The following is a 27070-nucleotide window of genomic DNA, read 5'->3' on the forward strand; positions in this document are numbered from 1 at the left end:
TCAGACACTTGTTCAAATGCGGATGCAGCAGCTCTGTGCTCTGCTGGGGAGGAAAGAGACAGCACTCCCCAAGCTGGTCAAGCCCACCACCCAGTTTGCTGGTTTAAGTTGCCCAAGCCTCCAATGTTGGAGGTTCAGCTTTGAAAATAAAATGGGGAGCAAATCCTAATTTCACAGTAAATGAAGAATTCCAGAGAGGTGGTGGGTTTTTTTGGTTGGTTGGTTTTTTAAACCACCAAATCCTCACTTTACTTTTCCCCAGACTCCCAATCAAGAGAAATCTCAACACATACACGGTTACTCTGAGGAGAAACCAAACATCATACAGCACACAAGGAAGCAGATGCACTGTTGTGTTGGAGGAACTTTGTCCCAAGATTGCCCAGCTGGTGCAGCTAAGGATGGACCTATGTTACATTTCAAAGATAAGCCAAAAATCTTGCAGCACGCCTTCCACAAGCTATCATCTTGGAACAAGAGGTGCGTTGGGATACTGCACTAGTGGAAGTTATGAATTGAACTAGCTCAATCTGGGCTCCCACTACAGGCAACCCAATTATGAAACCCACTCTTTCTAGAGCATTCAGGCAGAACCTTCTACGCTTGGCCTTCATTGTTTTCTTTTTAACTGAAGCAGCACCTCATGTCTGTAAAGCCTACTATGAGCATGTATTTTCCAAGACAAACTGAAGAGAACTGTTTATTGCGACTGTTGTTGCCCTGTTGCAACTGGCAGGAGCCAGACCACAAAAGCCTCATGCTATACCATTTGTGACAAGGCCCCTGGAGCCATTATTGTTTTATTTTTAGCCAGCTAACTGTAGGACCTTATTCTACAACTTGTAAAGCAACAAATTGAGATTTTGCTCTTTTTCGTGCCCTCTACTCATCCCTCTATAGCAGCCCATATAGAAGCCTATTACAGAAATAACTGCTTCTCCAGCCCCAAGAAGCAGCCTCAGCTGATACCAAGTCAGGACTCAATTCCTCATTAACAGAGCTAGTTAAGTTTTCTCCTCAGGGAGGGTTCATAAATTCTTTGCACCTGCAGGGCACTTAATTCTTGCCTGTGCTGGGCTCAGAGTAGTCACTGGGTGATGCTAACCCAAACTACATTTTTGAGACCCAGCTTACATACAGCTAAGCGTAGTTTTTGCTCCTGGACAACACCTTCCTCCCCCTTTTGGGTTCATACAAAATATGTATGATTACAGTATTACCAATATATTGATGGGTTTTGCTTTAGCTATTGCTGTGTGGAAACAGTAGCTGGCTTCCTTTTCCCCCTATGCAAACTGTGATGCTCCATGTAGATGCAGCAGGCAATGTATCCCGAGTCAAGTCATAACCCAAGACATCAATGATTTTAGCATTCAGAAGGGTCCTTGCCTACAGAGATGTATAGAATTAATGTCCCCAAGTTCCCTTGGTTGGTTGCTATAGCTGGGCAGTGTCCTTTGGGGAAACAAATTTACTGCAGAGAGGACAGCAGTCCATTCTTTTTAGTCCTTTTGGAAGGCTAAGGAGATCTGGGGAAGCTCCTCACACAGGAAACCACAGCATGATTTCATATCAAGTCCTCCCTTTGCAAGGTCTTTGAATACAAACTTCCTTAGTTCAGGGAACCAGCGACAAGTCGTAGGAATCAAACTAGAGAACTTTCACCGACCTCTGAAAGGTTGACAAGGAATGGCATGTGTATGTTTTTGAGCAAAAGAAAAAAAATGTATTACAAACTAGGACATGGATTATTCATGCTGGGAGAAACACTCAGAGAAAGAAACCAAGCAGGCAAGGAGGCCACAAGAGCAGTGCAGCACGCCTAAAACTTTAATCTTTGTTTTTAAAGAGTACAGAGTTGGAAGTGACACTTTCTTCTCCTTCCCACCTTCCCATTCTCTATCCCATCGCTTCCTAAGTTCTCCCTAAAAGGAAATATTTCTCTGTTGATTAGTTTGTCTTCCCTTCAAGTGAGGCATACCCGTTAATCTCCAAAAGTAGGCCCCAATTCAGTAGAACACTTGCACATGCACTTCACTTTAGTCCACTCCCATTCATGGCAACATTTAAGTGTACATACTTGAATGCTGTTTTGAATAGGGATGCTTTTACTTAACCAAAGATGGGAAGGGGCGTGTGTGTATATTCATGTGGTCTTAACTGGGGAGGGGAGGGAGGACATACAACATACATCACCTTGTTCCCAGTTTAAAGGTAATTTTAGCAGCAGTCAGGGACTGACACATTGGTAAAATCTCAGGCAGCAGCTTAACCACAGAAGTGTGTAGCAATAAGAAACCCGACGACATTTTAAAAAGGGTAGCCCTGAAATCACTGTTTAACGCCAGTTAATGCAGCTCCACAAGGTCGGTCAGACTTCTAAGTTTAAACACCCCCTGCTCCTAATGCCATTAAACAAACATGCCTCTTTAATTACAATTATATAAAGGGAGAGACTGACAAGACAATACAAAAATTAAAATATCGAGAATAGGAAAATCTACAGAGTCCAGAAAAGAGCATTCTGGAAAATTAAAGTATTTCTATTTTATTTTACATTGTGAGCTGTCACCTTTTATCCCTTTGAAATACGTTTGGTTTTAAATTAATAAAGATCATAAACTAATAAATTGATATGGTCTTTAAACAGACATAATAAAAATTCAGACATTACACCACAGGGCCCATCATTTAAATATCCCAATAACAGAAACAGTTAAAGTGATGCTGGCTAATGTGAGGATAAAATGCCTAGATAAAAGATGTCGCGGCTCTAAAGAGAAGTGTGGATTAGAGGAGAATTGAGAGCGAAGCAGGTGATGCTTTAGTCTGAATCTGAACTGTCTTGCTTGTTGGTATGGTACTGGCTGACTGCTTCTTCCAAAGGAGCCATTGTACCGTCCGGCCGCACTCCCATTGGTTTTATAAGCTCATCTCTGTAAGAGATTTTAAAAAAAGAATATATATTAGCATACGCACACATATCAATTCACATGTGTATAATACAGTCACATGCAGTATATGCTTTAGCACATAATGAGCCTTTAAAAGGAAGTTATTTCTGCTAAAGCCCTGTGTTTTGAAGAAAGATGAACAAAAAACCTTCCAAAATAGGTGGGAGGGGAAGAGCGGGACAGATAAAGACTTCATTCATGTAGGCCAAACCTACTTAGCCAATTAAAGACACCATGAAAAGTCACTGCCTAATAGGCTCAAGACAAGGAGCAGGTTCACTGTTTTAGATACACAAACTAGCTTTTCTTCTAAGAGTTCTGACAGCCATTTCTTCCCAAAATTTCACCTGCCATTCTGGCCAATACGTGCCCAGGCAATTAAAACAATGATTTGATACATATTCATCTTGTTGAAGGAAATAACTAGGTTATGAGAACAGACTCTGCCTACACCACTACTAGGGGTGTGTAAGTACTTGTTGATTCATTTAAAAAAAGCTGACTGATTCTAATACTATTGCTTTTGTTTGTGGCAGTTTAATTACAGGATTGACAGCCATTTTAATCTCTTCAAAGCTCCAAAGGCCTCTCAGCAGCTAATCCAATTATATCTACTCCACAAGCTACAGCCTCATCTAAGAGATGATTAATTATTGATTAAGCCAATCAAAAAGTATTAGCAAAGATTTATTTAATCCTTACTTTTTATCACCTCATTTATATGTGGATTATGGCAAAAGCTGTAAGGGCAAAGATAACATTTTGATTCTCTGCTGAAAAAAAAATTGAGAATACCTCTAAATATTCAGGAGTCACCTTAAATAAAGAAGTGGAGGCTTGATGTCAATTTACCCCTTGCTTGAAAGGCAGCCCAGTAAAACTGGCTATTTAACACACATATACCACCCTCCCAAGCCACAGACAATAAAACCCCATCACTCAGTAGGGAAGCAAAGGCATTTCACCAGCGCTCTGCCTGATCTGTGCTACTGCCTTGGCTGGGAAGAAGGGACCAAAATTGCTTGTACACAGCTGGCAACCTAACCTTAATACAGCCATAGGAACAGCAAGAAAGGCAACACCTGAATTACATGGCACACGTATGCCAGATATTGTACAGTCAAGCAGCAGTTAAATTAAGTCTCCAAGAGTCTTTTTTTTGCTCAGGAGGAGCAGAGAAATGCAGCTATTTGTGCAGATGTGGCGATCAGATACTACAGATACAGATACTGAGGTGATAAGCTCACAAATCCCAGCATCTGTGGCATTTCAAAACATGAGAAACTGGACCTGGAGAAACTGCTGTGGTTTGGCTAACCAGGTCTGGGTGGAAAGCTGGGGGCCAGGGAAGGATGTTTGTGATGACCATACTCGAAGAGCACAGGCCAGGCTCTGCCTCTGTGTGTGTAAGAGTAGGATCTACCTTTAAATAGACTGGAGATGGCTTGCCATACTTGAGGACTGACAGCAAGTCCTCTTCTTTCAGGCAATGTGATCTATAGTATGCAGATTCTGCCCAAACGAGAGCACTCTTAAGTTTTCAAGTATCTGCTGGAGATGTGTGTGAGAAGAGATCAAAAGAATACTCGAAATCAAATTTCAAAGGGCTCAAAAAATGAAGACTGCAGATCTCGTGTCCAAAGAGGACCAGAACCCTCCCTGCCTGCTGTAGGGGTCCCCCAAAGGCAAAGCCAGAGTGCTTTTGAGCTGCATCTAATAGCAAACACTGTTTTCACAGGAAAAGACCCTATACATCTAAGGCCTTTTTGGCTTTTAAACTTTAAACACCATCATAGAAAATAAGTGTCCTTTGAAACCTGTAATCAGTCTTGCAACGATTCTTCAGTGCCACTTACTCAAGTTCAAGCCTCAAGTGATCTAATACACTTACTTTTGGAGACGAATAACCTGAAGAGTAAGTCCTTGCTTATATTTTTTAGGTCCTAAAAGTAAAAACATAGCCACAAAGAACAAAATCACTTTTGCTTGCCCTCTAAGCTGAGAGGATCCTAGATTTTTGTTTTAAAAACCTCAGTGAATACTCTTAGGTTGCAAAATTTAACACTGCAGCCAGAAGTGACAGAATCACATCATTTACTGGTTGTTTACAATCTGTTACTTGCAATAAATAAATTATAATGGCTAGTGAAGGGTGAAGGAACAGTTCAAGAAAAGGGAAAGAGAAACATGGAAAACAATGTTCTACAGTCCCCTTATGTGGGGACCTCCTTCTCCTCACATAAAGATACTTATATAAGATATCTGTAAATATTATCAAGAGGTCCTATTTCATCATCAATTATAAAGAAACAGCTCTTTCTCTGCAACTTCCTTTTCGTGCTTCACTTTGAAATCCTGCTACGCACACTCCAGAACTTGACAGAAACTTTTTCTCTCGTGGCGAGTCATCTGCAGAGACACTGATCACCAGATGCAACAGACCAGACACATCCACATGCACAAGTCTCGGTCTGTGTTTTTGGTAGGGATCTTTCAGGGATAAATGTAAGTGACAATGTAATGTAGAAGTCTGAGTCACTGAAGCGCATTTTTATCTTCTTTTGTGATGCTCAAAAGCCTGTTTCTCAGCTCGCTGTACTCATTTCAAAGCGCACCGTTGTGATCTGTGCTGTACTGCATTTGAGGTTCATTCCCAATACATTTCCTCTTCTCTAGGCTTTAACCATGAGACAGGCTGATCTTGCATTTCATAGAATAACAAGGATGTTTATCAATTACCTTTCTGTTCCTACATGAGTTTCCTGCTCTGCAAGTCCTTGAACAGGATGAATGACGGTTACAAGCTTGCTCTTCTTTCTTTATATTAGGAGGGTGAACTCCATACATCCTTCCTCAGACAAATGCTACCCAGTGAAACTGAACTGTATGAAGACAGAAATATTCTAGGCCACCAAAAGAAGAGGTAGGAGGAGAAGCAGGGATCAGCCTATTTTTTTTCCTAACCATAACCTAGTCCTAAAATGGTGTAAAACATTTGTCATCCTTTCACTGGTGAAGACTTGACTGCAAGCTCTGAACACTATTCCACCATACTGTTTTTTAAAGAGGAAGAATACAGAGGGAGACAGATTAAAAGATCTGGACTGCCTACAAAGATAGCTTCAGAAGTTTGGAACAACTATCTGCTAAATAGCAGAATTTTGGATCACAAGAGGCATCACTCAGCTAACTTCAGTACCCAAAAAGAGCCCACAGAGCTGATCCTTAACTGGTACGAACAGTCTCAGCTCTGCCAGCCTCAGCAATTTGCCCATTTAGCACCGGCTGTTTAGAGACCTCAAATGAGGTCTGACAACTTGGGCTAGCTGAGGATGTGCTTACTGTTTACAGGTGGCAAGGGAAGCACCAGAAACTGGCATGTATAGCTTCAGGAGGCAGTTCACTATCCAGAAACTGGATGTTTACGGTACATCTGTGGGGCAGAAGAGAGATCACAGAATCACAGAATGGTAGGGGTTGGAAGGGACCTCTTGAGATCATCTCATCCAACCCCCCTGCTTGAGCAGGGACACCCAGAGCAGAGGGCACAGGACTGTCCAGGCAGGTTTTGAATGTCTCCAGGGAAGGAGACTCCACAATCTCTCTGGGCAGCCTGTTCCACTGCTCTGTCACCCTCACAGGAAAGAAGTTCTTTCTCATATTCCGGTGGAAATTCCTGTGTTCCAACTAGCACCCATTGCCCCTTGTCCTGCCATTGGGCACCACTGAAAAGAATCTCCCATCCTCTTGACACCCACCCTTCAGATATTTATAAGTATTGATGAGATCCCCCCTCAGTCTTCTCTTCTCCAGGCTGAACAAACTCAGGTCTTTCCTCATAAGGGAGATGCTTGGTGGCTCTCCGCTGGACTTGCTCGAGCAGTCCCCTGTCCTTCTTAAACTGGGGGGCACAAAACTGGACACAGTACTTCAAATGTGGTCTCACTGGCACAGAGTAGAGGGGGAAGATAACCTCTCTCGAAGCTGGCCACACTCCTTTTTATGCAGCCCAGGATACTGTTGGCCTTCTTGGCCACAAGGGCACAGTGCTGGCTCATCGCTTCAGCCCAGTAGGTGGCAGCGGGAATACTTCTGTATCCATTAAGATATATACAAGTACACAATGCGCATATTTATACATATTTGAACATCCTTACGTGACCTCCCATATACTCAAATACACTGTCTTGCAACATTCATTTTTCTAATGCAAACAAAGCATTCTATTCAAGTGTACTTAGAAACACACCATAATTAAACAGTTGGTAAAATGCATTCTCTTCTTCCACTTCCAGATCTCCCAAGAGTCCCTTCAAATACGTCTATACAAGTTCTAGCTTCCTGCTTGCCATTTAGCTTGATAACGACTCAAAAAAATCATTCCCTTGTTCTGAAGGGTAACTCTTTCTTGTCTGCTCTACGTGCTATAGGGCAGTATTGACACATGGAATTAATGATGGTGTCTGTAATGAAACAGCCATCATGTAAACACCAGTCTGCTCCTTTGATAAAATGGCATGTTAGGGACCTATTCACCTCCTTATAATTGAGTACTACATAATAGTTCCGATCCTTTCATATAACATTACTTTGTTCTATGATTAGAAAGGAGAGGAAAAAAAAAATCTACGTAACGTTGCCTTCTTCATTCATCCTATGATTAATTTTGTGTTTTTAATGAGTATGGTTGCTTGTTTAGACAGGTTCTCTTACATATTCGTTTTGTTGACTTCTGTTCAATGTACAACAAAACCCAAGCTGTGATAATTGGAGACCATTTCATCAGCAAAAGGATTCTTGCTATTAATACAAGGTTGGCTTGGAAAAAGCATCCTGACATTTTAAATTAGTCAATTAATATACAATTCTACCTAGCATTTATAATAGAAAAAATGTTAGCATTTTTTCTAGTCATTTTATTGAAAATACTCTGTGTTAATTAATCTGTAATATAAACAGAATATCATACAACACTGATTTAAGGTGGCTAACTTGGTATTTTGCAAAAATGAAAGGTTGAACTAATCTTTTTGCTAATTTGGAGAGTTTTTCAAAGCTCAAAGATGTGCATCATATACAGAGGACACTAATTTACAGCCACCAAACAATTCGCAATGAATCAACAAGATAGTACTAACCTTACTGCAGACAAAGCCCATAGAGTTACTTCAGGGCCAAGTTCAGGCATCGAGCAAGCTTACCAACACCTCCCAAGAGCTGCAGTAATCAAGATTTTTCATCTTCATCTACACTTATAATTTTAATATATGTATATATAATTATTTTTAAAAAGTAATCTCATCCAGCCAAATTTGAGCAAAATACTCATTTCTGTAGAAGCCTTTGTAGAGCCCAAGTCTATGTTAAAATATCTGGGCAGGGGAAATGGGTTCACAAACAATATTCAGCTTTCCACCATGCATTTTGATAAAACCAGGTGATTAATTTTAATTTATCCTTGTCAATGGTCAGTTACCCCATGAACAGGCCTAAACACCAACAATCTAACTGAAGAGAAAAACTTTGGAAGTAAGACCTGAAATGACCAAAAGCATGGATCAGTTTAACATGACCTCAAAGCAGTTTCAATTCTTCAGTGCCAATGCTGAAAATAAAGAGAAACCTAGACAGCAAAAATCCACTGGTACCTCATGGAACAAGGAAGAAAATGCCACTTTATTACTTACAGTTTCAATAAACCTGTACAAAGGGTACAGTGTAAACAGCAGCCATTAATGAAGGCTATAGCTTTTTAATGAAGTAGTACTGTTTTGCAAATTTGTGTTCTCAGTTGAATCCATCATCAGGTAACTTATCAAAAACAATACAGAGCCAGTTAAAGCCAAATCTAGAACACCCCAGTGACAGACTGGCCCGATTATCCTCATCAGTCAAGAAGGAAAGCAAGTTTGGCAAGTTGTTTTTTTTTTTTTTTCATACTTTTCTTCATGCTAGCTCTTTAAAGCTTAGCTTAGCTTCCATTACTGGGACAATACAAGTGTACTAAGCAAACTGGTTTTGCTGTACGTCACACAAGTTCAGTCTAAGCTCTTGTTCAAGTTACACAAACTCATGCAAGATTAGGAGGAGCTGTTGGTTCTCTGTCCATCTTCCTCTGCTTTTGTAAGCAAAGCACTGCACCAAACAAACTGCTCAGTTCATGGTATATGCCCCCTCCCACAGTGGCAACAACAAAGACCAGCAGAAGTAGGAAACCTGCCACCAACAGCCTGCCTCAAAGCAAGATTCAAAACACAGGATCAACTGAAAGCTCCTATCAAAGCAGTTTAAATTTGTAGGTTGCAAACCAAGGGGAAAAAGTACATTCCACCGGTAGGTTTAAGTCTCTGAAAACTCCCAGCACTGAAGAGCTCAAGCTGGAGGCAGAAGTATCCCATTCCAAAAACATGGAGGCACTCCCACTACAATCAGCATGTTACTAACTCTTTCTTCTTGTATGCAAGACTGGCAGCTTCCCATTTTATTTAACATCTGCAAACCCCACAATTGCACTCAATTACATCCGTTAAAAACATCTCACAGCCTCCCCAAACCAAGACTTGCTTTCTTTTTCCTTCCTGCCAGCATTCCTCCCACCCCCAATTTTCAGTAAAACAAAAAGAGTGGGAAGAACAGTCAAGTGATTTTATTCATGTTATCACAGCACCTAAAGGGGTCACATCAACAACACTGTCCCACAGCAATCACTCTACTAAAAAACAAACAAAAACAAACCTTACAACAAAGAGTCCCAGCCCTGAAGAGTTTGCAGTTTAAGTACTATGGAAGAAACTGCAGGTGGATGTAACTGACACAGAAAGCCCAAGGTAAAAGTAATGCCACTGGCCAAGAGGATAAGTACTGACACAGGGCACCAGCTGCTCAGTTATTGTCAGTTTGTAGCAGGCAACACAGCAGGTGTCTCCAATCCTCCAAACTGAAAAGGCTCTTATGCTACAGTAACGCCATTTGGACTTTTTGTGTAACTGCTATAGTGATAGCAACTGACTTCTCTTCAGTCTCAGTTTATCTCCAGCCTCAATCTTCCTTTTAAATAGGAAGTTTTAGACCATTTAGTCATCTTATTGTGGTACCCCGAATGCTCAGCATCTTAATTCCCTAGCTTATGTAGCAATCATTCCATTTTACATAGTAGTTCAATTAAGTTTTACATGTGCATTACGTTTTCTTCTCTTTATTAAAGAGACTGTAACATACTACACTTGCTTTCCATGCAATTAATGTGAAAAAGTATCCAATTACACAACTGACAGTCTCAGATCAGTTGTTCTGAGATCCTTCCCTGCTTTCGCTCCTGCTTATAATTCAGTCTTTGTCAGCTAATACAAAATCCAGATTCTCCCATATCTTTTGCTATATTCCTAATCTTTAATAGAGATGTAAAAATACTTGGGTTTGCTGAATTTCTCTCAGTAGATCCTCTTATTTCAATATCTACAGACTCTCACAAAACACGAACACGCTTCCAGCTGCTGAGTTTTTCCAAGTTTGAAGAACGATCCACTTATATATTTACCTAAATTCCTACAGCTCAGTTCAATGGTAAATTAAAATTACATTAAGTGTTCCTTAAGAATGTAAAACTTTGCTTACACAGAAAACAAACTCCAGGTAATCACTCCAATATGGCTACAAGTATGGAGGAAGAAAAACTAGCAAATTCTAGGCACATTGAGTCACAGAGGGGAAAAAAAATCTATAGCTAACAGCACAGGTCTGTCCCTTTTGTATGTAGATTATAAAATAAAAATAAACTTTCTTTATCAATAACGTACACCTTTGTCATATTAAGTACCATTTTCTTTTAGAGCATTGTCTCAGTCATTTAAAACAAATATAAAGGCTCATTTGTAATCCAGTTCACACTTTTTCTAATAAATCCACAATAATTCGTAACTGTAAGTTCCTTTTTAATTGCTCTGTTATATAATCTATTGCTTCTGGTGACAACTATGTTTTCACACTGTATTTGTTCTTCATATAAGCAGCAGACATAAGTAGTTACCATGAGATGCTGCTTGTTGACCTGGTGAAAATGAGTACACTTGCCTTGGGTTTGGGTTGTTTCCCATACTTTAAAAGAAGAAATTCTTTTCATTATTATCAGCCTATCCATTTAGGAGGCAGGTCCCCTCACCACCAGATCTTCCTGATTCTGACCAATCCTCTCCAAAAGAGGTTTCCTCTGAAGTCAAATTACATCTCACTCTTTTCTTTGAAATGCTAAACATTTTTCTCTGCAGTTAAAGTGGTCCTAATCCTGCAAAGAAGTTGATTACAGCACTGTTTTGAAGCACTGGGCCTTAGTAAAGGGCCAGGATATGAGCTGCCTCCCTCAAAAGCAGCTATAATACAATACCTGGAAAGTTTATCAAACATGTTGACAAGCTTCATAGCTTCATATTCTTTTTGTTCTTCTGTCATTTCATCCATCGGGTTGGGCATTGGTTCTTCTAAGTGACCAGTGATAAGGTTAATGCTGGAGGTGTAAAAACAATACAGTTTACATTTTTATAGACATATGTATGTAAATTGTCTGTCTTCTTGATAGGAGGAAAGAGGAACAGACTAACAGAAACCAAGGCTAAGACTGTCTGAACGGCACATAAAAGTTTTTACTATAAAGAGCCAACATTCATATTTATACCTTTTTGTAGCCTTTTCCTATGAATCATAACATTATCTTGTTGATTCACTGTATCAATTTCTTGTTAGCTACTCAGAAATGCACATTCTACATTCTGCCAGTACTTGTTATGTTATAACCTATACTCAAGCAGTTTGAAAGCAGGGGAATAATGATGGTACTAATGACAATGTCATTAGTAGTAATGACATAGGTGGGGAGCAGAATGACAAGATACATGCTTGCAACTAATCCTCTACAGGCTTAATTTAAAAAATATAGACAAGTTCCAGCTACCTTTTCCTATTCATGAAGAACCATTAAATTAGTTTGCTATCCACCTCCCATGATGATTTTTGCTCAAACCAAATTAAGGTTACTTTGAGAATTTACAATGCCAGTTATTTTCACTGTTAAAACAAGCGAATGGCAATACAGAAATGGTAAGTAACAATAACAGATAAGTAGTTTTAAGGAACGCTTTAAGGGCAAATTACCTATTCAAGCAGTTTAATCACAAACACATAACAGCAATACAAAAATCAGATGCATAAAGCAACTGACCGTTGTCTTGAATGTTTCATTTAAGTGTCAGCTTTTATAACTAAATAGGTATCATACTTTTACTTATATACATATAACTGAATGTTAGGCTTTTGAAAGAAGAGCAGAGACAAAAAAGCAAGAAAAAAAAATATCCCAAAGTGCAGAAATAAAAAAGAAACCTCCTGTTTTAGAGTTCTTTTCTTAGCATAGAAGTGATATAATTCCTGTAACTTCTCCTACATTTAATCCTGTCTTTCATTTGCATTCTGTAATAAGAATCTTTCAATGAGCCACAACCCCCATCATACAGCTAATCATGTCTGTGTAATTCAAGAAAAACAGAGTAAAGCAGAAAAATAATATGCTTCAGATGCCCACTATCAACAATTTCAGAACCTACTTAAAATATTGTCAAATCATAGAAGTAACATGACAAATTGAAACCTCTAACACCAAATCAATTACAATTAATAAAATTCAACAGACAGAACTTCTATATGATCGTTGAATCCTTCCAACAAATATACTGGGTTCCAGAGGTGTGACTTCTACAGAAGGTATTTTGCTTCTTCCATATTTACTTATGTGACTGACTTGATTCCTCAGGAAAATTTTAGTACCAGGCAACCTGACCGACTGAAAATAGACCTATTGGTTTGCTTCTTTTTTACAAAGTCCTGCTTAAAACCTTAAGCTATATTTGACACCTTTATTTTCTCTGTTACAGAGATATACCCCACAAACAATAGTTAGTAGTTTGGCAACTTCATGTGAGTTCCTGGAAAATCTGGGGCAAAAGCCATCCTTGCTAAGTTTGTTACTACAATATTTTTCTAATATTTGATCAATTTGTTCAAAAAAATCTCATTTCACAGTTGAATTTTAAACAGCTATTCAGACTCATAGTCTGTAAAGAAAGATCCCACCTGAGACTTCCCTCAAACTTCCTCAGTTACAATGATGCAAAGAATTTCTTTAGCTTTTTTACTATAGACTTGCCCCCCTTCTCTGCCTACTTACACCTCAACCATCTAATGACCATACACATACTGCAGGCTTCCAGCTTTTGATGAACCTGTGAAGAATGTTCTCATTATTCTTAATGCCTCCAGTAACCTGCTCTTCAAAACCTTTTTGGTCTGCTTTATTACTCTTTCACAGTACTGTCTCCAATAGCCTCCTTTACTCTCATATAACAACTCCAGCTTTTTAAGTATCCATTTAAATGGAGAACACATATGTACTCTGAACCTCTAATATGCATCTTGAAACTGCTCCTAGACCATCCACAAACATTTCTCATTTTTGTTCCTTATTTATTTTTGACAAGTTTTCATTTTTACATAGTTCCCCTTACTGAAATTAAATCAATCTCATAGTGATTTTTCGGGAGGTTTTTTTGGCAGCCATCCAACTATACGATGGTCACTGTTGGAGGCTGGTTTCTCAATAATTAGACCATGAAGTCAACAGGAGACAGTAGGTAATATAAGCACATGTAATTCCTAAACTGGCCTCTCTGGAAAAGGTGAAACAAAAAAATTACAACAAAACATCTAAATTGCAACAGGCTATGCAGAACTGAAAACAATACTATACTTGGGCTTTGCAGATTTGTATTCTTCTGTATCTGTATCTTCATCGTCTGAGTACCAATGATCTCCTCTTCCTCCTGCTAACAGGCCCCTTGCTGCCAGCAATCCTGCCGCATTACCATAGCCTGTATATTTTAACAGGCTGTCAACTGTAAAGAGTGATACAGAAAATTATTCAGCTATATTCAGCTACAAAACAAAAACCAGCATAGTGTTAGAAGAACCAAGAGTTACAGCAAGAGGCAAATAGACTAATTACAGCAAGACCTTATATAAAAGGGAGAAGAAGAAGAATTTTTACCTCTCTCTTTACAAAGAACAAAAAGAAATTCTGCTGCAATTTGCTTTACTCCAAGGTCAACATGTGTCATAAGGCGCACAAGCTTGTTTCTCACTGTTGTGCCAACTTCGGGACGATTTGATACATCTCTTAAGGGAGGTAATACCTAGCAGCACAAAAAAAAGGAAAACCAGCATAGAATGCATGGCAATACATATCCAGTCCTTGCAGAAACACACACAGTCAACAGAACAAGAAATACCGTAAGCTCTGCTCCTTCAAAAAAGGGAATAAAATCAACACAGCTACGCTTACATGTACTAGTAACGACTCTTGCTTCTTAACATACTCAGGCCTTCTGGTCTGCCATCCTGGGCAGAAGAGTACTCAGTCTCAAACATAGACTTTAAAAAAGAAAAAAGCTATTGGGAGTTTAAGAGCACAAATTAGTGTCCCCCAAAAGTTGGCCAACAGGCAGCATTAACCTTGTGTTCTTTGTTTCTTCTGTTTTGCTCATATCTGGCAAGAGCACTAAAAATACCAGCTTAAAAAACCCCAAACTTACAATATTAACGTGATGTGTAATTTATACAGAGCAATGAATATACTTCTAATGAAAAAGCAGGAAAATAAGTCACATTGCAAGTTCTACTACCATGAATTTAAAAAATTGGCTCTACATGTCCAAAGGAAATGTGTACTTCTCCCAGAAAACACTCTTTTAAAAGCTGAAGCTACGATTCAAAAAGATTTTGGAGGAAACACTATTTAACATTTCCTCAAACACTATTTTCTCATTAAACATCATTAATATTGTTAACTTCAACCCTCAAGTAAGGCGGAAGGTGCCTGAAATATGGCTGGTTTTGCAACCTAACTTCTGCCCCCTTGTATGTTCGCATTCTGACTCAAAGCCGACTGAAATCAGACTCACTGGGAACCTATACTTAAACAAATGAATGCTACAGTATCGACTACTTTGAAAAAAAAAAAAAAAAAAAGACCCTTTCTTTTTCAAACTAACTATTCAAACAGTTAGCAAAAACATTTCACTTTGTCCCTGCTTACTTTCCCCAGTGGGGATAGTACCATGACTGCCATTGCACAGTAAGAATGAATTAATGTTTTTAGAATACTCTCACACTAATACAGTGATGAGTGCCATAGGACAGTCCATGAGGAAATTAATCATTCTGTCTTCAGATCAGAATTTGAATAGCGCACAATAAATAAAGCCTAAGGCCAGCACTTAACAATGAGGATAATTCAAAATATCAAACATCCGGTCATGCAGTTAGCAGCATCCATCCATTCTGTGCACTATACGAGGCAGTGGTCCTGTGGTAAGAGACAGCATGCAATTATACCCTGACATCTAGATGGCGAGATGTCATAAAAACATGCAGACAACTTCATTTCCTAATTTCTGAACATTTGGCTCTAGGACTTTTTTTTTTAACTTAACAGATTAGAAGAATATCCTAGGAAAGAACTGCTGTGAACAGAAACAATAAACACTGAGTTTCTTAAATTCCTCAAAAACACTTTTCTGGTACAGATGAAAAAGGCATAAAATATATGCAAGACATGCTCTTTTCCATTATAAGCTCCATTTATGCATTCAGGTGCAGCTTTGATCTGGGAGCGGTATCTGAGATGCAATCCGAAAATCACTGCAGCTTAGGAAAAAGAACATTTCTCAGCAGGCTTTCCCTTGCTCATCTTTTAACTTTTCTCCACTCAACTTCAGGAAAAGCAGCAGAACAAACAGAAAACACCACACCCAACCACCAGGCCATAGAGATCATTTAGATCTTTAACCGTGGCATGGAAATCTTTTTTCCTCTAAAAAGCCTACCCACAGTCTGTACGGTATTAAACAGCTCTTAAGAAACGAAGGGATGAAGTGTGCCTCTGTTGAGGGACTGAGTTTTACTCTGACAGAACAGCTGACACACACAAGTTTCAATTCCAGTGACTCCTGCCTGCTGGGGTCAAACCCAAGCAGAACCTATTGAAACACCTGTAGCCTCACCGGCTACCATACAGCTTTGCAAAGTTTTAACAACTGCACTGAAATTTTTTTGATATGCTGGATATAAGGGGACAGACCTCACTGAGTTCTTTGCCCCTATGTCACATGATCCATGGAGACCCGCATTAACACAGCTTTATAATACCCCTACTGTTATCATTTAACAGCTCTACAAAAGGTATTGTGGAACTTAGGCCATAATATCTATTGATTTACATGACTGAAAAATTATTTCTATAGCTGACAGTTGTCAGAGAAGTAACAGAAAAACCACTGCAGAGAACTTTGTGGGTAATTTAATATGAAACCATTCACACTTTTAAAGTATCAGTGTCTTGCATTGATGTACAAACCTCAGAAGGTTTATCATTAGTTTCATATTCAAGTTTTGATGAATATTTTACCTACCTGAGCTTTGATAAACTTCCTGATATTCCTGTGAGTTCGGCAGCATTCCGTTAATAAACTGAGAACTGGAGTCAGACCTTCTCTATAGCTACTTCCCTAAAATAAAACCAAATACAAATAAAACATTTTTAAGAGCAAATTTTCATTTTCAAGTCCTATGAACCTTTCAATGAAGTCCTATATGACAGTGAAAACATGAACTTTACATAGATATAAACTAAGAGCCAAATGTTCATCCTTACACACACACAAGTATGCTTCAGATATTCACGGGAATTTGTTCTCAATTCTGAGGTGTTTCACAATCTAGAAACAAGGACATCCATATTTGTGCTAAATACCATCTGAAAGGTTTGGAAGAAGCTTTACATATGTGCACTTTTTGCTATAATGAAAGAGGCCCCTTTTATGAAGAACCTTCGCAGCCCATACCTTGTCTATTCTTTTCTCCATGAAATCCAGTAAAATCTGAATTGCTCCCATATTCATACCATTGTATTTTATATCTGTTTCCTCTTGGGATGATGGACTAATAAGAACATCCAAGCAAGAAACGGGAACATTGCTTAAGAGGTTGATTGCATTGCTGAAACAGATTATAAAAATTCATTATTCATTTGGAAGAAAGAATTAAAAACAGAGTACAACTCACCATAAACTATTTGTACAACTGCAACAAAAAAGAGGCCCTGCAACTCAAACAATGCTTTATTTTCTACTCTCCGGGTTTTAAAGAGGGTGGCATGCATTATCGCCTGAGTGCTGGCTCTTAGAGCAAACAAGGAAAAAGAAAGACAAAAGCTCCAAAAGCTATACCGCAGCAGTGCATTATTACTCCCAGCCCCCGCAGTATCCTATCCTACAGATAAGGCACAGCTTCCAGCAGTGTGTTACAGCAGCTGATCTTGCAGGACAGCAGGGGGAACTCTCACATTGATTTGCAGAAGTCAGAGTTTCTTCCTCCTTGAAACTGAAAACATTTTACAACACATCCATATTACCATCATTAATGTGAAAGCATACCACGGAAAACATTTCCTCCTCCTCTAACAGTGGGGTCTGGTGGCAATTGCTGAGGTCCCCTGAAATATTTTCACTTCTACTTAGCTTGTGGTGTATAGGAAATACAGAAGGCTTTCAACACATTAAAAAAGGATTCAGGTTTATTTACCAAGCACTGCCTTTCAGTAACTGGCAGTCTTTGCATTCTACAAAGCACAAAGAGGAGCGCTTCCCAAATATCCATTAAGTGATTTAAATTAGGCCACAGGGTCCCTCCCTCCTCTTTAATGGAGTAAGTTGGAACTTACTTTGCAAGGGTCTGTTGTACGGTACACATCCCTTGAGTTTGCTATCTATCCTGTTCTCATTATGCGCTTGTACTCTTCCTGAATATGGGGCTAAACTACACAGATGCTGCAAAAATTAGAATTCTGTCATTATTTACTTGCTGATGCCCAACTAAACTCATACATGGATATATTTAGAAACACGACAGAACTACTAGGTTTACGTGTGCAGACCTCAAAGCTATCAATGAAACTATGAGCACCGAGGTTTCAAGGATTTAAGTGTTCCAAGAACAGAGAAAACTTTTCAAACAACTTCGTTTAACACTTTTAACAGTATCTACTTAGAAGCTGCCCTCTGTTTTTATGTTATTAATACAGTTCTAGCAGAATTAGTAAAAGAGAAAGCAAACCATGGCAATCAAACATAACAGGATTTCCAACAAGTGTGCTGGTTTTGGTCTGATCAGACTGGGTGGCTGTTCCACATTGTGCCATCTCCCTTTTGCTCTTTTAGCAATTGAAATTCAGACAACTTCTACTTTTTTTTGGAAAGCTTGTTCTCTTTGTTTTGTTTCTAATTCCTGTTTAAGATCCGTCTTTTATATCATGGAAGTTATTCCTCTCCAATAATTCAGGAATAGTCAGAAACAAACCAGACTGAAATTCAACAAATATTTGGTGGCTTCATGCCTTTCATCAAAAGTTCTCTTTTTACCAGTTTCTTATTAAACAACCAAGTTCCCAAACACCTACAAAATTAATTTTCTGGATCACTGTGTCTGAGCTATTCTTTTCAATAAATGAAGCCCGGCTTTCTGATCTTTGTCACTCCACTGACAGTTTTATTTGTGGTAGAGGAGTGTATGAAATTCTCCAGCTACCAGGAAGTCAGTGACTATGCACAGATCTGCACAATAGTGTTTGCATTCCTACTCCAGGGGGTAGAAATACTGCGTATATTACTCTCCCCTTTTCGGCTTCCTAGAGATCATTAATCACTGCGACATGACATCCACCCACTCATGCTCCCAGCCCCCTCCTGATATGCAAATTCAGAAGCAAAGGCCTATTTAGAGCTGCTGAATGCCTTGATTAAAACCTTGTTAGTGGGCAAAAATGGCACTCACTCTAATATGTGGTGCTTTAAGCTGTTCATATTCAAACGTTAAGTAATGACATGACAGAACCACAATAATGACAACAATAGTAGGTAATAAATTAGTTAAGATATTTTTATAAGTAACTTTTGCTTATTTATTAGAAATAGAGTCACACTGACAGTCAGTACATCACAGCTTAGGGCACGTATCCAACACCTGATGCTCACATAAAGTAAATCCTCAGCTTACACATTCAGAGCACAAGCATCCATACAGTGTGCTTTAACAGGCTCCCCGAACCCTTCTTTTACGCATTTTACCTCTGCAGATTTACAAACTTAGAGAAAATCAGCGATTCTAAGAAATGTACTTATGCCTCCCTGATGCTTCATCAAGTTTGTTCCGCATTCAACACTGCTTGTTCAATTTTTAACATTATTTTTTGTAATTGCCTTGCTGATAGGCTCCAGGTGGAAAGCAGAGTGAGAACTTGCACTCTGCTCTCCAACTCACACCTCATCTCCAGCAATAAGGATTGCACAGTTAGAGTCCAGCATACTGAAGAGCCCATACGATGACACAGCCTCATTTTCTTAGCTATGCTATGTTACCTATAGACTGCTAACACAAGTTTACTCATTCATTATTGAAGCTTCTACCAGGAATGAAAATTTTGCTTGACCAAATACATCAGGGGACTGAAGTGGGGCCCTCTGATCCAGGCCCCTGATCCCTCTGAGGATTTGCAGGAGCATTACTTCTGACTATACCTTTTCTATTCCAGAGCTGCCTTGAGATGAATAGTCTTGGTGGAAAAGCATATTAAATTATTCAGCTTTTATTGCATCCTGTGGCATTCAAAGACAAAGCTCAAGCTCTGCAAACAGGCTGAAATACTTGAATCACAAAAGTCAAAACCTGTGCAGTGCTCTCCTAGCGTGTAAAAATAACCCCCAAGTATGACATAAATCAAGATCAAATACTACATGCAGCAATACTATAACTTGCATTCTTTCTTCTATCAACTTGAGCTAAACAAACTAGCTACAGTTATCTAACAGAGGGAGAAAGTTGTTTTCCCGGCATAACAGAAAGACTGATGAAGTGCTACACTGACTCTGATGGAGAAGGCTAAACACAACTGAAGTGACATAAGGCTGTGACAGCCATCCCCATTTCTTTCCTGCTTCCCTCTCTCAGAATTGTGGAGAATCCTTGCCTTGACTTGGTGTCTCCATAAGGTCCATGTGGGCAGCATCTCCACACAAATACCCCTTCTGACTGAAAAAAGCAGGACAGAAATCACATCAATGCTACACATTCTCCACAGCTGCCTACTTCTGTATGTAAAACCTTTTTTGGATCTCAACTGCAAGTGTTTGCAAAAGCTAAAACTAAAAGGACCTGCATAACACGCATCCTTTGGAAATAGCACAAGATAATTAAATTTTACAGGGTGATATATTTTACAGGGTGATTAGACTAGTCAGATTCCCAGACAAGGACACAGAACATTTTTTCATGGGAAGAGCATCAGCTTTATAATAACTCACCAGAATACCAGGCAGTCTTGCTGACTACGTACAAGCTTAAATGCTAAAGGCAGATCTCTGCCTTCTTGCAAAGACAGTTGTTGAATTTATCCAAATCTGTTCAATTTTCCCCGCAGTGGGGAACTTATTCCCACCAGTCCCTCCCTTAAAGGGGAATGGGAGCATAAAACACCCACCATAACCAGCAGCAAAGAGAAAGCACTGACTGCCTTTTAGGACACACTCAGCACTAATTTTAGTCATGGCAACTACTGCAGCGGTATCCTAAATTATTCCAAACTAGTCTGCACCAACTGAGAAGGGCTCTGATGTAGGATTTTAGTGTTCACCTACTAAGACTGTTGATCTCTAGGAGCTTTCCAAGATTTTAATCAAGTTCATTTAACACTTTCAAGATTGCTGAGTGTGAAAAGCTATATCCTTCTTCCTGGAGACTGCTGGTTCAAAAGACCTTCAAAAGATCCTACACTTAGATATACGGACATCTCTGAAGAAGAAAATGGCAACACTAACTTTCATTGCTGACAGAGAACATGAGAGTGTTTGAAGTTACCACACTGTCAGGCCCTGTGAACAGCTGACCTACTTGGATAAAAATAAGGGTGTCACAGAAAAAAAAAAAGCAGTAACACTGAGCAGAGAACCACCTCACTAAAAATACTCTTAATTTTGATTGAATTATTGGCTGAAAACATATAGCAAACAGTTGGGTGCAGGACTGAGGGGAAAAAAAAAAAACCCCAAACCAAAACCCAGTGCACCTAAAACTCCAAGATGATTCATTCATCTTTGGGAAAAAAAGATTATTACGATATTTGTACTTTTAATAAAGCTGTCTAGAACTACTGGAGATAAAATATCGACTTGTTACTTCCACCTCAATCCATTAGAACTGCAAAAGTTACACACAAAGGTCTCAAAATGCAGTTCTTCCATCAGCTTCTCTGCAAAACAACAGAAGTTGCACTCCAATTTGCACTACACCTAGAACTTCCATGTGTATTTTCATCCTCAGTTACACACATACACAATTTCAAAAAGGTGAGCTATTATTCATCAAAATTAACAATCTTGCCAACCACTTTCCCTCTGAAACAGTGGACATGCTTAAACAATATTTCAGGCAAACAGCTTTTATCAAAAAGATTAATAATATTTCACTTGAAATTAATAGTTTTCATTGTTTCAGATTTCCACTTCAGATTTTAGGCAAAGTAATTTTTCTTCTATTTTTTTAAAAAATAAAGAACCTTTTAAAATGGATTGGTTTTGCAATTCTACCAACCTGTGCAACTCTTCAGTTTTGTCTTCAGTAGGGCCCGTGGTTAATAAGCAGTGTCGAAGGATGGCAGCCATGTAACGAAATTGATGAGATTCAGTCTATATAAATATAAATTATGAAGATATTTTTTCATTTTGAAGATTGCAAGTGGGAGTTTCAGGTCACTAGAATAATAAAAATTAAAGATGGAAAATACCTATTAGATCATAACATCCATCCCTATCAATAAAAGGACTGTACCTTAGTGTTCACTGAGTGCTTAATGCAACGTAACTGTCATATGCCAGCCTTTTAACTAGGCCTTGTAAAAGTCGCTGGGGACTTTTTCCAGTTAAATGAGCCTTTCACTACCAGAAAACCCTGTTATAAGCATTTGCTCAATTCCATATCACTATTCCTAATATACCACTACTATCTTCCTTCCTGTATTTACACCCAGCCACCTCTTCATCCATTTAGATTACATGTTCTTCATTTAACTTGCCTCCTCCTCATTTAGACCTTTTGCTGCCAACAGTTTCGTTCCCCCACCCAGTCTGTTTCTTTTCCTAATTCACTTGCTTCTGTTCCCTCAATACCCTTTCTCCATTTTGTTAATAACTTCGCTACTCTCAGCAACCTTATTTGCCCTACTGTTGCTCTCTCCAAACAATCCCCCCTTCCAATCTCCCACCAGACAGTAGCCACACAAAAGTACAGCAGTAACTGCAATCATTTAACTGTGTGTATCATTGTCCTCGTCCTTTTTCATTAGCTCTTCTTGGCATCCATCAGATGTTCTGCTGTGTTTGACCTAGCACAAAGCGCCCCAACGCATCTTTTGTAACATCAGCATCCAAATCTGCCAACTGTACCACCTGCGGCTCTTGTTTGGCCATGCTACTTTGAAACCATCTACAGTCATTAAATACTGGTGTTTCAAACAGTTCTATCCCCCTTAGGAAGGATCTCATTTAGTTTTCTATCCACATACTTAACCTCTCTGCTCTCCTTTTATTTTCCATCCTGTCTACTGTTTGTAATCTCTTCAAATTCTGCATCTTTGGCCTACTTAATTAACACGCTGTTTACTCTTCTTACAGATCATTAATATTTCCACAGGGATACCTGCTAAGCAGAATGTCACCTAACATATCTGGCTAACAGCTTACAACTACTAAAAGGCTCTTCAGTTTAAAGGTTCCTTGCCTTCAGGAACTTTTAGTGAAGAGTTGTTATATAAACTTCATCTCAAAACACAAAATCAGCTCCTCCCACCCAGACTGTCTCAAATTCTCATTAAAAAAAAAAAAAAAGGTTACTAACACCAGAATTTCCTCTGATCTGAAGGAAATTTTCCTGACAGCTGCATGCTTGGGTTCTTTAGGGAGGAAAAGTTTTGTGGGACAAACCCTCCCTCATTCCACAGACACTGGCCACATGAAACCTCGTCAGGTAACACCACAACCGTGTGCCACCTCCCAGCCACCTTTCTGTGGTAAACCGGGCTTTTCATCTCTCAGGATTCCCAGTACTTAGTAAGAGTATATCAACTTCAAGATCCAGGTTTCAAGAGCTTACCTCTCAAGAGGTGAGCATGTAATATAGCTTCATTTTCCAACTTAACACCGACATTATTTTCTCCACACAGAACTTAATCACAGAGATGATACTTCTGAAACTCTGAACCAGCAAACATTCATATAGCTGTGTTACATGCCTGACTTTGGGTAATTTTTCTCCACTCAAGTTTCTACCTCCAAAACAATCATTTGCCTATACAAAGAACTTTCTCTGACAAAGTTACTTTTAATAAAGGTCTAAGCCAGGAATACAAACAAGAGAAAAGTCCCTCACTTTCTTTATATTTTCTTCAACTTCCAAGCACTAGCGTCTCCAATTTTCCCCCCACTCACTCAATCTTAAATTTCAGGATTTCTTAAGTGTATCCTTGAGACATTGAAACAAAGAATAAGCTTCAGACTTTTCTCAATTTTCCATTCTGTAGTTGTATAATTAATGTCTTATTTGCTATTTAGTCTAATGCACTAAAAGAGAACAATTATTTGTCAGTTTTAACTGTAAATTTCTGCTTAGCTTTATATGCTGCATATTTACAATATCGAGTGAAAAGTTAAGAACACTGTTTTAGAGACAATATGATGTGGACTAAAAAAAGGTTCCCTATAAAATTTTATTACTGTAGAACAGACTTAGGTTATTCACCAAAAAAAAGTTATCATTTCTGTTTATAAATTCAGGGATGCAACACATAGGAAGCATATTTGTCTATGAAAAAAAAATAGATCTGGTGTTATAATGAAAAAAGACAAAACAAATCTTATTCATAAGACAACAATGAAAATGCGTTTGGTTCTTGTACTTAAATGTGATCTTTTTAAGATGAGGTCAAGTCCAAACCTGATGTTGGGAGGATAAGAGATTAAGATAATAAAAACAGTACCACCCTTTCTTCAGAGTTACTTGTTAAAAATTAGAGTTGACGTGCTTATCATCATGCCCAGAAAAACAGAAGACAACCAGGGACACTTCTCAGCTGTAATTACTACCCTATTGCTATACTCCATAATCTCCAGAGATGCAGCCATTGGATACATTTACATTAAAAAGTTTTCCCTAGCTAATTATTAGTGAACAACATTTATTTTCTTTTGGAAATCTAAGACTCTTACTAAGTAGCTGTCTTTGCATTTTTTTGTTTGAAAACATGCAGTTCTAACTTGCATCATATAGTCCAAGCTACTCTCCCATTACACAGAAAATATATGGATTAGATTTTTTGCCTAAGTAGTAACAAGAGTAAAAAAAGTTGTTTTGGTATTCAAAGCAGTGAGCATTAAAGACTCAACCCCTCTTGAAAACCCAAAATCATCAATGCATGGCACAATCAGAATTCAGACAGACAAATTTTCTCAGACTGACTGTGTATAGAGAAACAGAGAAATGCAGAATTTCAAGACTACCTTAGCTGCTATTTTGAAAAGTGCAATCATATTCCATCAAACTTACAGTAGCAAAAGTTAAGTATTAAAATCCTTGCTCTGGGGCTTGGACAACAACTGCCTTTTGTGTATCTACTTGCTGGTTCTGGTTCTTGCAGGCTAAACAAAACCAATTTAAAAAAAACACTTCAGCTAAGCCTTACCTCGCTGTGGACATTCCAACTGTCAAGTGTTACATTAAAAAGAGCCTTTAGTGCCTCAATGGCACAATCTGTCTCTTGCAAAGATAGAGGAGGCCTGTCACGATCTTCTGCTGCTTTATATTTTTCTGTCCATCTTACACTCAGGGAACTTTCCAAAGCCTGAGTCAAAACTTGCACCCCTTGTAGTTCCTGACGCAACTGCGATCTAATATCTGTGTGCAGAAGCGACAAGAGGAAGAGGAGACGCAAATCAAAGCATTTAATGTCATCAGCGAACTGTTGGTCCTTGCATTTTTCCAGAAGATTGCAGAGCATAGCTGCAAGATTCAGTTCCAAACTGAGCTTCTGTGCAACAGCACTATTAAAAACTATGTTACAGAGGCATTTTAAAGCTTCTACTATGACAGGAAATTCAGACACTCTCTCCAAAGGATCTTCCACAGTGTCCAGCTTTGCTAGCCTCATAAGGATCTGCATGTTCCTCTTCGTGGTTACAGGCACTAAAACTTTCTTGTCCCTGGAGAGAATCCGGAGGGCCTCCAGGCAGGCAACTTGACATGAAGTTTTTGTGTCTTTTTCAAGGATGTTTAGAATTCCCTCACACAGTTTCTGTGCAAACACAAACAAAAAAGGAACAGTTTAACAGTTTTAGCATCAAAATACTGGAGGTAATGGGAAACTACTTTTGCTAAGCTTCCATATAACCTCTGAGTTTTCAGCTGACTTGACTTGAGAAACTACGTATTGTGTATCAGCTCTTCAAAATATAAACTATCACAAAAGACCTCCAAAGATCAGCAAAAGCAATTTTCCTCATGGGTACAAACATCAGCACTGGCAAAAGCCTTAAGCCAAAATGGTAGATGCTATCCATCACTGCCAGTTACAAATTTTTCTCAATATCAGGACTAAAAACTTGTGTAGCCAGAGTAACAAGGCTACAAGTCAAAGATTTAAAAAAATACATCAAAGTAGAACAGTCACATGTACAATACCTGCAAAATTATAAGTTGAGGTTGTTTCAGTCAGGAGACTGGGAGCAAAGAAACCAAGCCAAACCAACTGCTGCTCAACATACAAGTATTAGTACTCCATGCTTGGTAACAACTATAATTTGTGTTGCCACTTCTATCTAATCCATGGACTTCACCCATCTTCAGTAAGATTCTTCAAAACGTTACCTCTGACAGAAACGTGATGGAGTTTTATTGGAAGACTCATGCTGTAGCACTTTTACAAAACCAGCAAAACTGCTGCTTTGTCAACACAGGTTGTTCTTGAAGTCAAAATACTTCACTGATACTTTATACCAACATGACTGCAGGGGTAAATACTAATCATATAAATGCAGCATGAGAAAATGCAACACTCCAAGAATCTGCAGGTCAGAATGGTAACATCTGAATTACAGAAGAATTACCTTTTATAAGACAGAAACGGACAATCAGATCATCAGTCAAAAGGGAGGAAAGAGAGGACAGAAGAGATTGCTTGATGGGGGAGGACTCCATAGGGTTTTTATGACTTAAGCTCAGGACAACACTGTTACTCATAGGTACCAGAGCCAGAAGTGTAGTTACAAAGAAGTTCCCAGGTAAGCGGCAATACAAACTGCATTGTACCTCACAGGACACAGCTCCTCCCCCCATGCCACCCCGCAACCTTTGTGCCTTGACCACTGACATGAATCAATTACCGAAGAAGCCAGAGCAGAAACTGAGTTGAGTATAGTGCAGAAGTCTGCTTAGGACTGCTCAGGCAGTATATGTCAATAAGGAAGTGAGTTTAAAAAAAAAAAAAAAAAAGCATAGGAATACAAGTAAAAAATAGTTCTTGGGGAACGGTCTCTGGAATTGCACGTTTTACCACCACCACAATAAAAAGACGGGGAGCACAGCAGCCCATCACCCTGACCCAATGTTCAAAACAAAAGTTCCACTTGGGACAGCCAAGCGAGTTTTGTTACTCTGATCACTTACAATTAAAGCCAACAACAACAACAAAAAAAGGTTAAGTCTGAAGCAAATCTAGAACAGACACTCCAGAAGAATAAGGGAGAAATAAAACAACACAAGTCTTCAACAATGTTAAAGGACAATCTGTAAACAAAGTCAGACAGTAGGAACTCACAATATGATTTCTCGTATGCTTGTCCTGGGGTGAAGCCCACCCAAAAGCACCACCCAGACGACCAAGACCTTGACTACATCTCCACAACCCTGACTAGATTAAT

At 38.9% G+C, this 27070-nt stretch overlaps 1 protein-coding gene across 2 annotated transcripts in view; it reads right to left on the reverse strand.

Annotated features, from left to right (window-relative positions):
- Positions 1-1812: 1812 nt before the first annotated feature.
- Positions 1813-27070, reverse strand: part of RIC8B (RIC8 guanine nucleotide exchange factor B) — a 39176-nt gene continuing 13918 nt past the window's right edge. For both annotated transcript variants that reach the window (XM_064455857.1, XM_064455863.1), the window contains exons 3-10: positions 24838-25446; positions 21696-21790; positions 16898-17051; positions 16466-16561; positions 14044-14188; positions 13747-13891; positions 11335-11454; positions 1813-2936 (exon numbers count right to left, since the gene is read on the reverse strand). In XM_064455857.1, coding sequence (XP_064311927.1) covers positions 2825-2936; positions 11335-11454; positions 13747-13891; positions 14044-14188; positions 16466-16561; positions 16898-17051; positions 21696-21790; positions 24838-25446 — 1476 coding nt within the window. In that variant the 3' untranslated portion in view covers positions 1813-2824. The remainder of the gene's footprint in view (positions 2937-11334; positions 11455-13746; positions 13892-14043; positions 14189-16465; positions 16562-16897; positions 17052-21695; positions 21791-24837; positions 25447-27070) is intronic.

Source organism: Phalacrocorax carbo, chromosome 1, assembly GCF_963921805.1.
Source record: "Phalacrocorax carbo chromosome 1, bPhaCar2.1, whole genome shotgun sequence".
NCBI classification, from domain to species: Eukaryota; Metazoa; Chordata; class Aves; order Suliformes; family Phalacrocoracidae; genus Phalacrocorax; species Phalacrocorax carbo.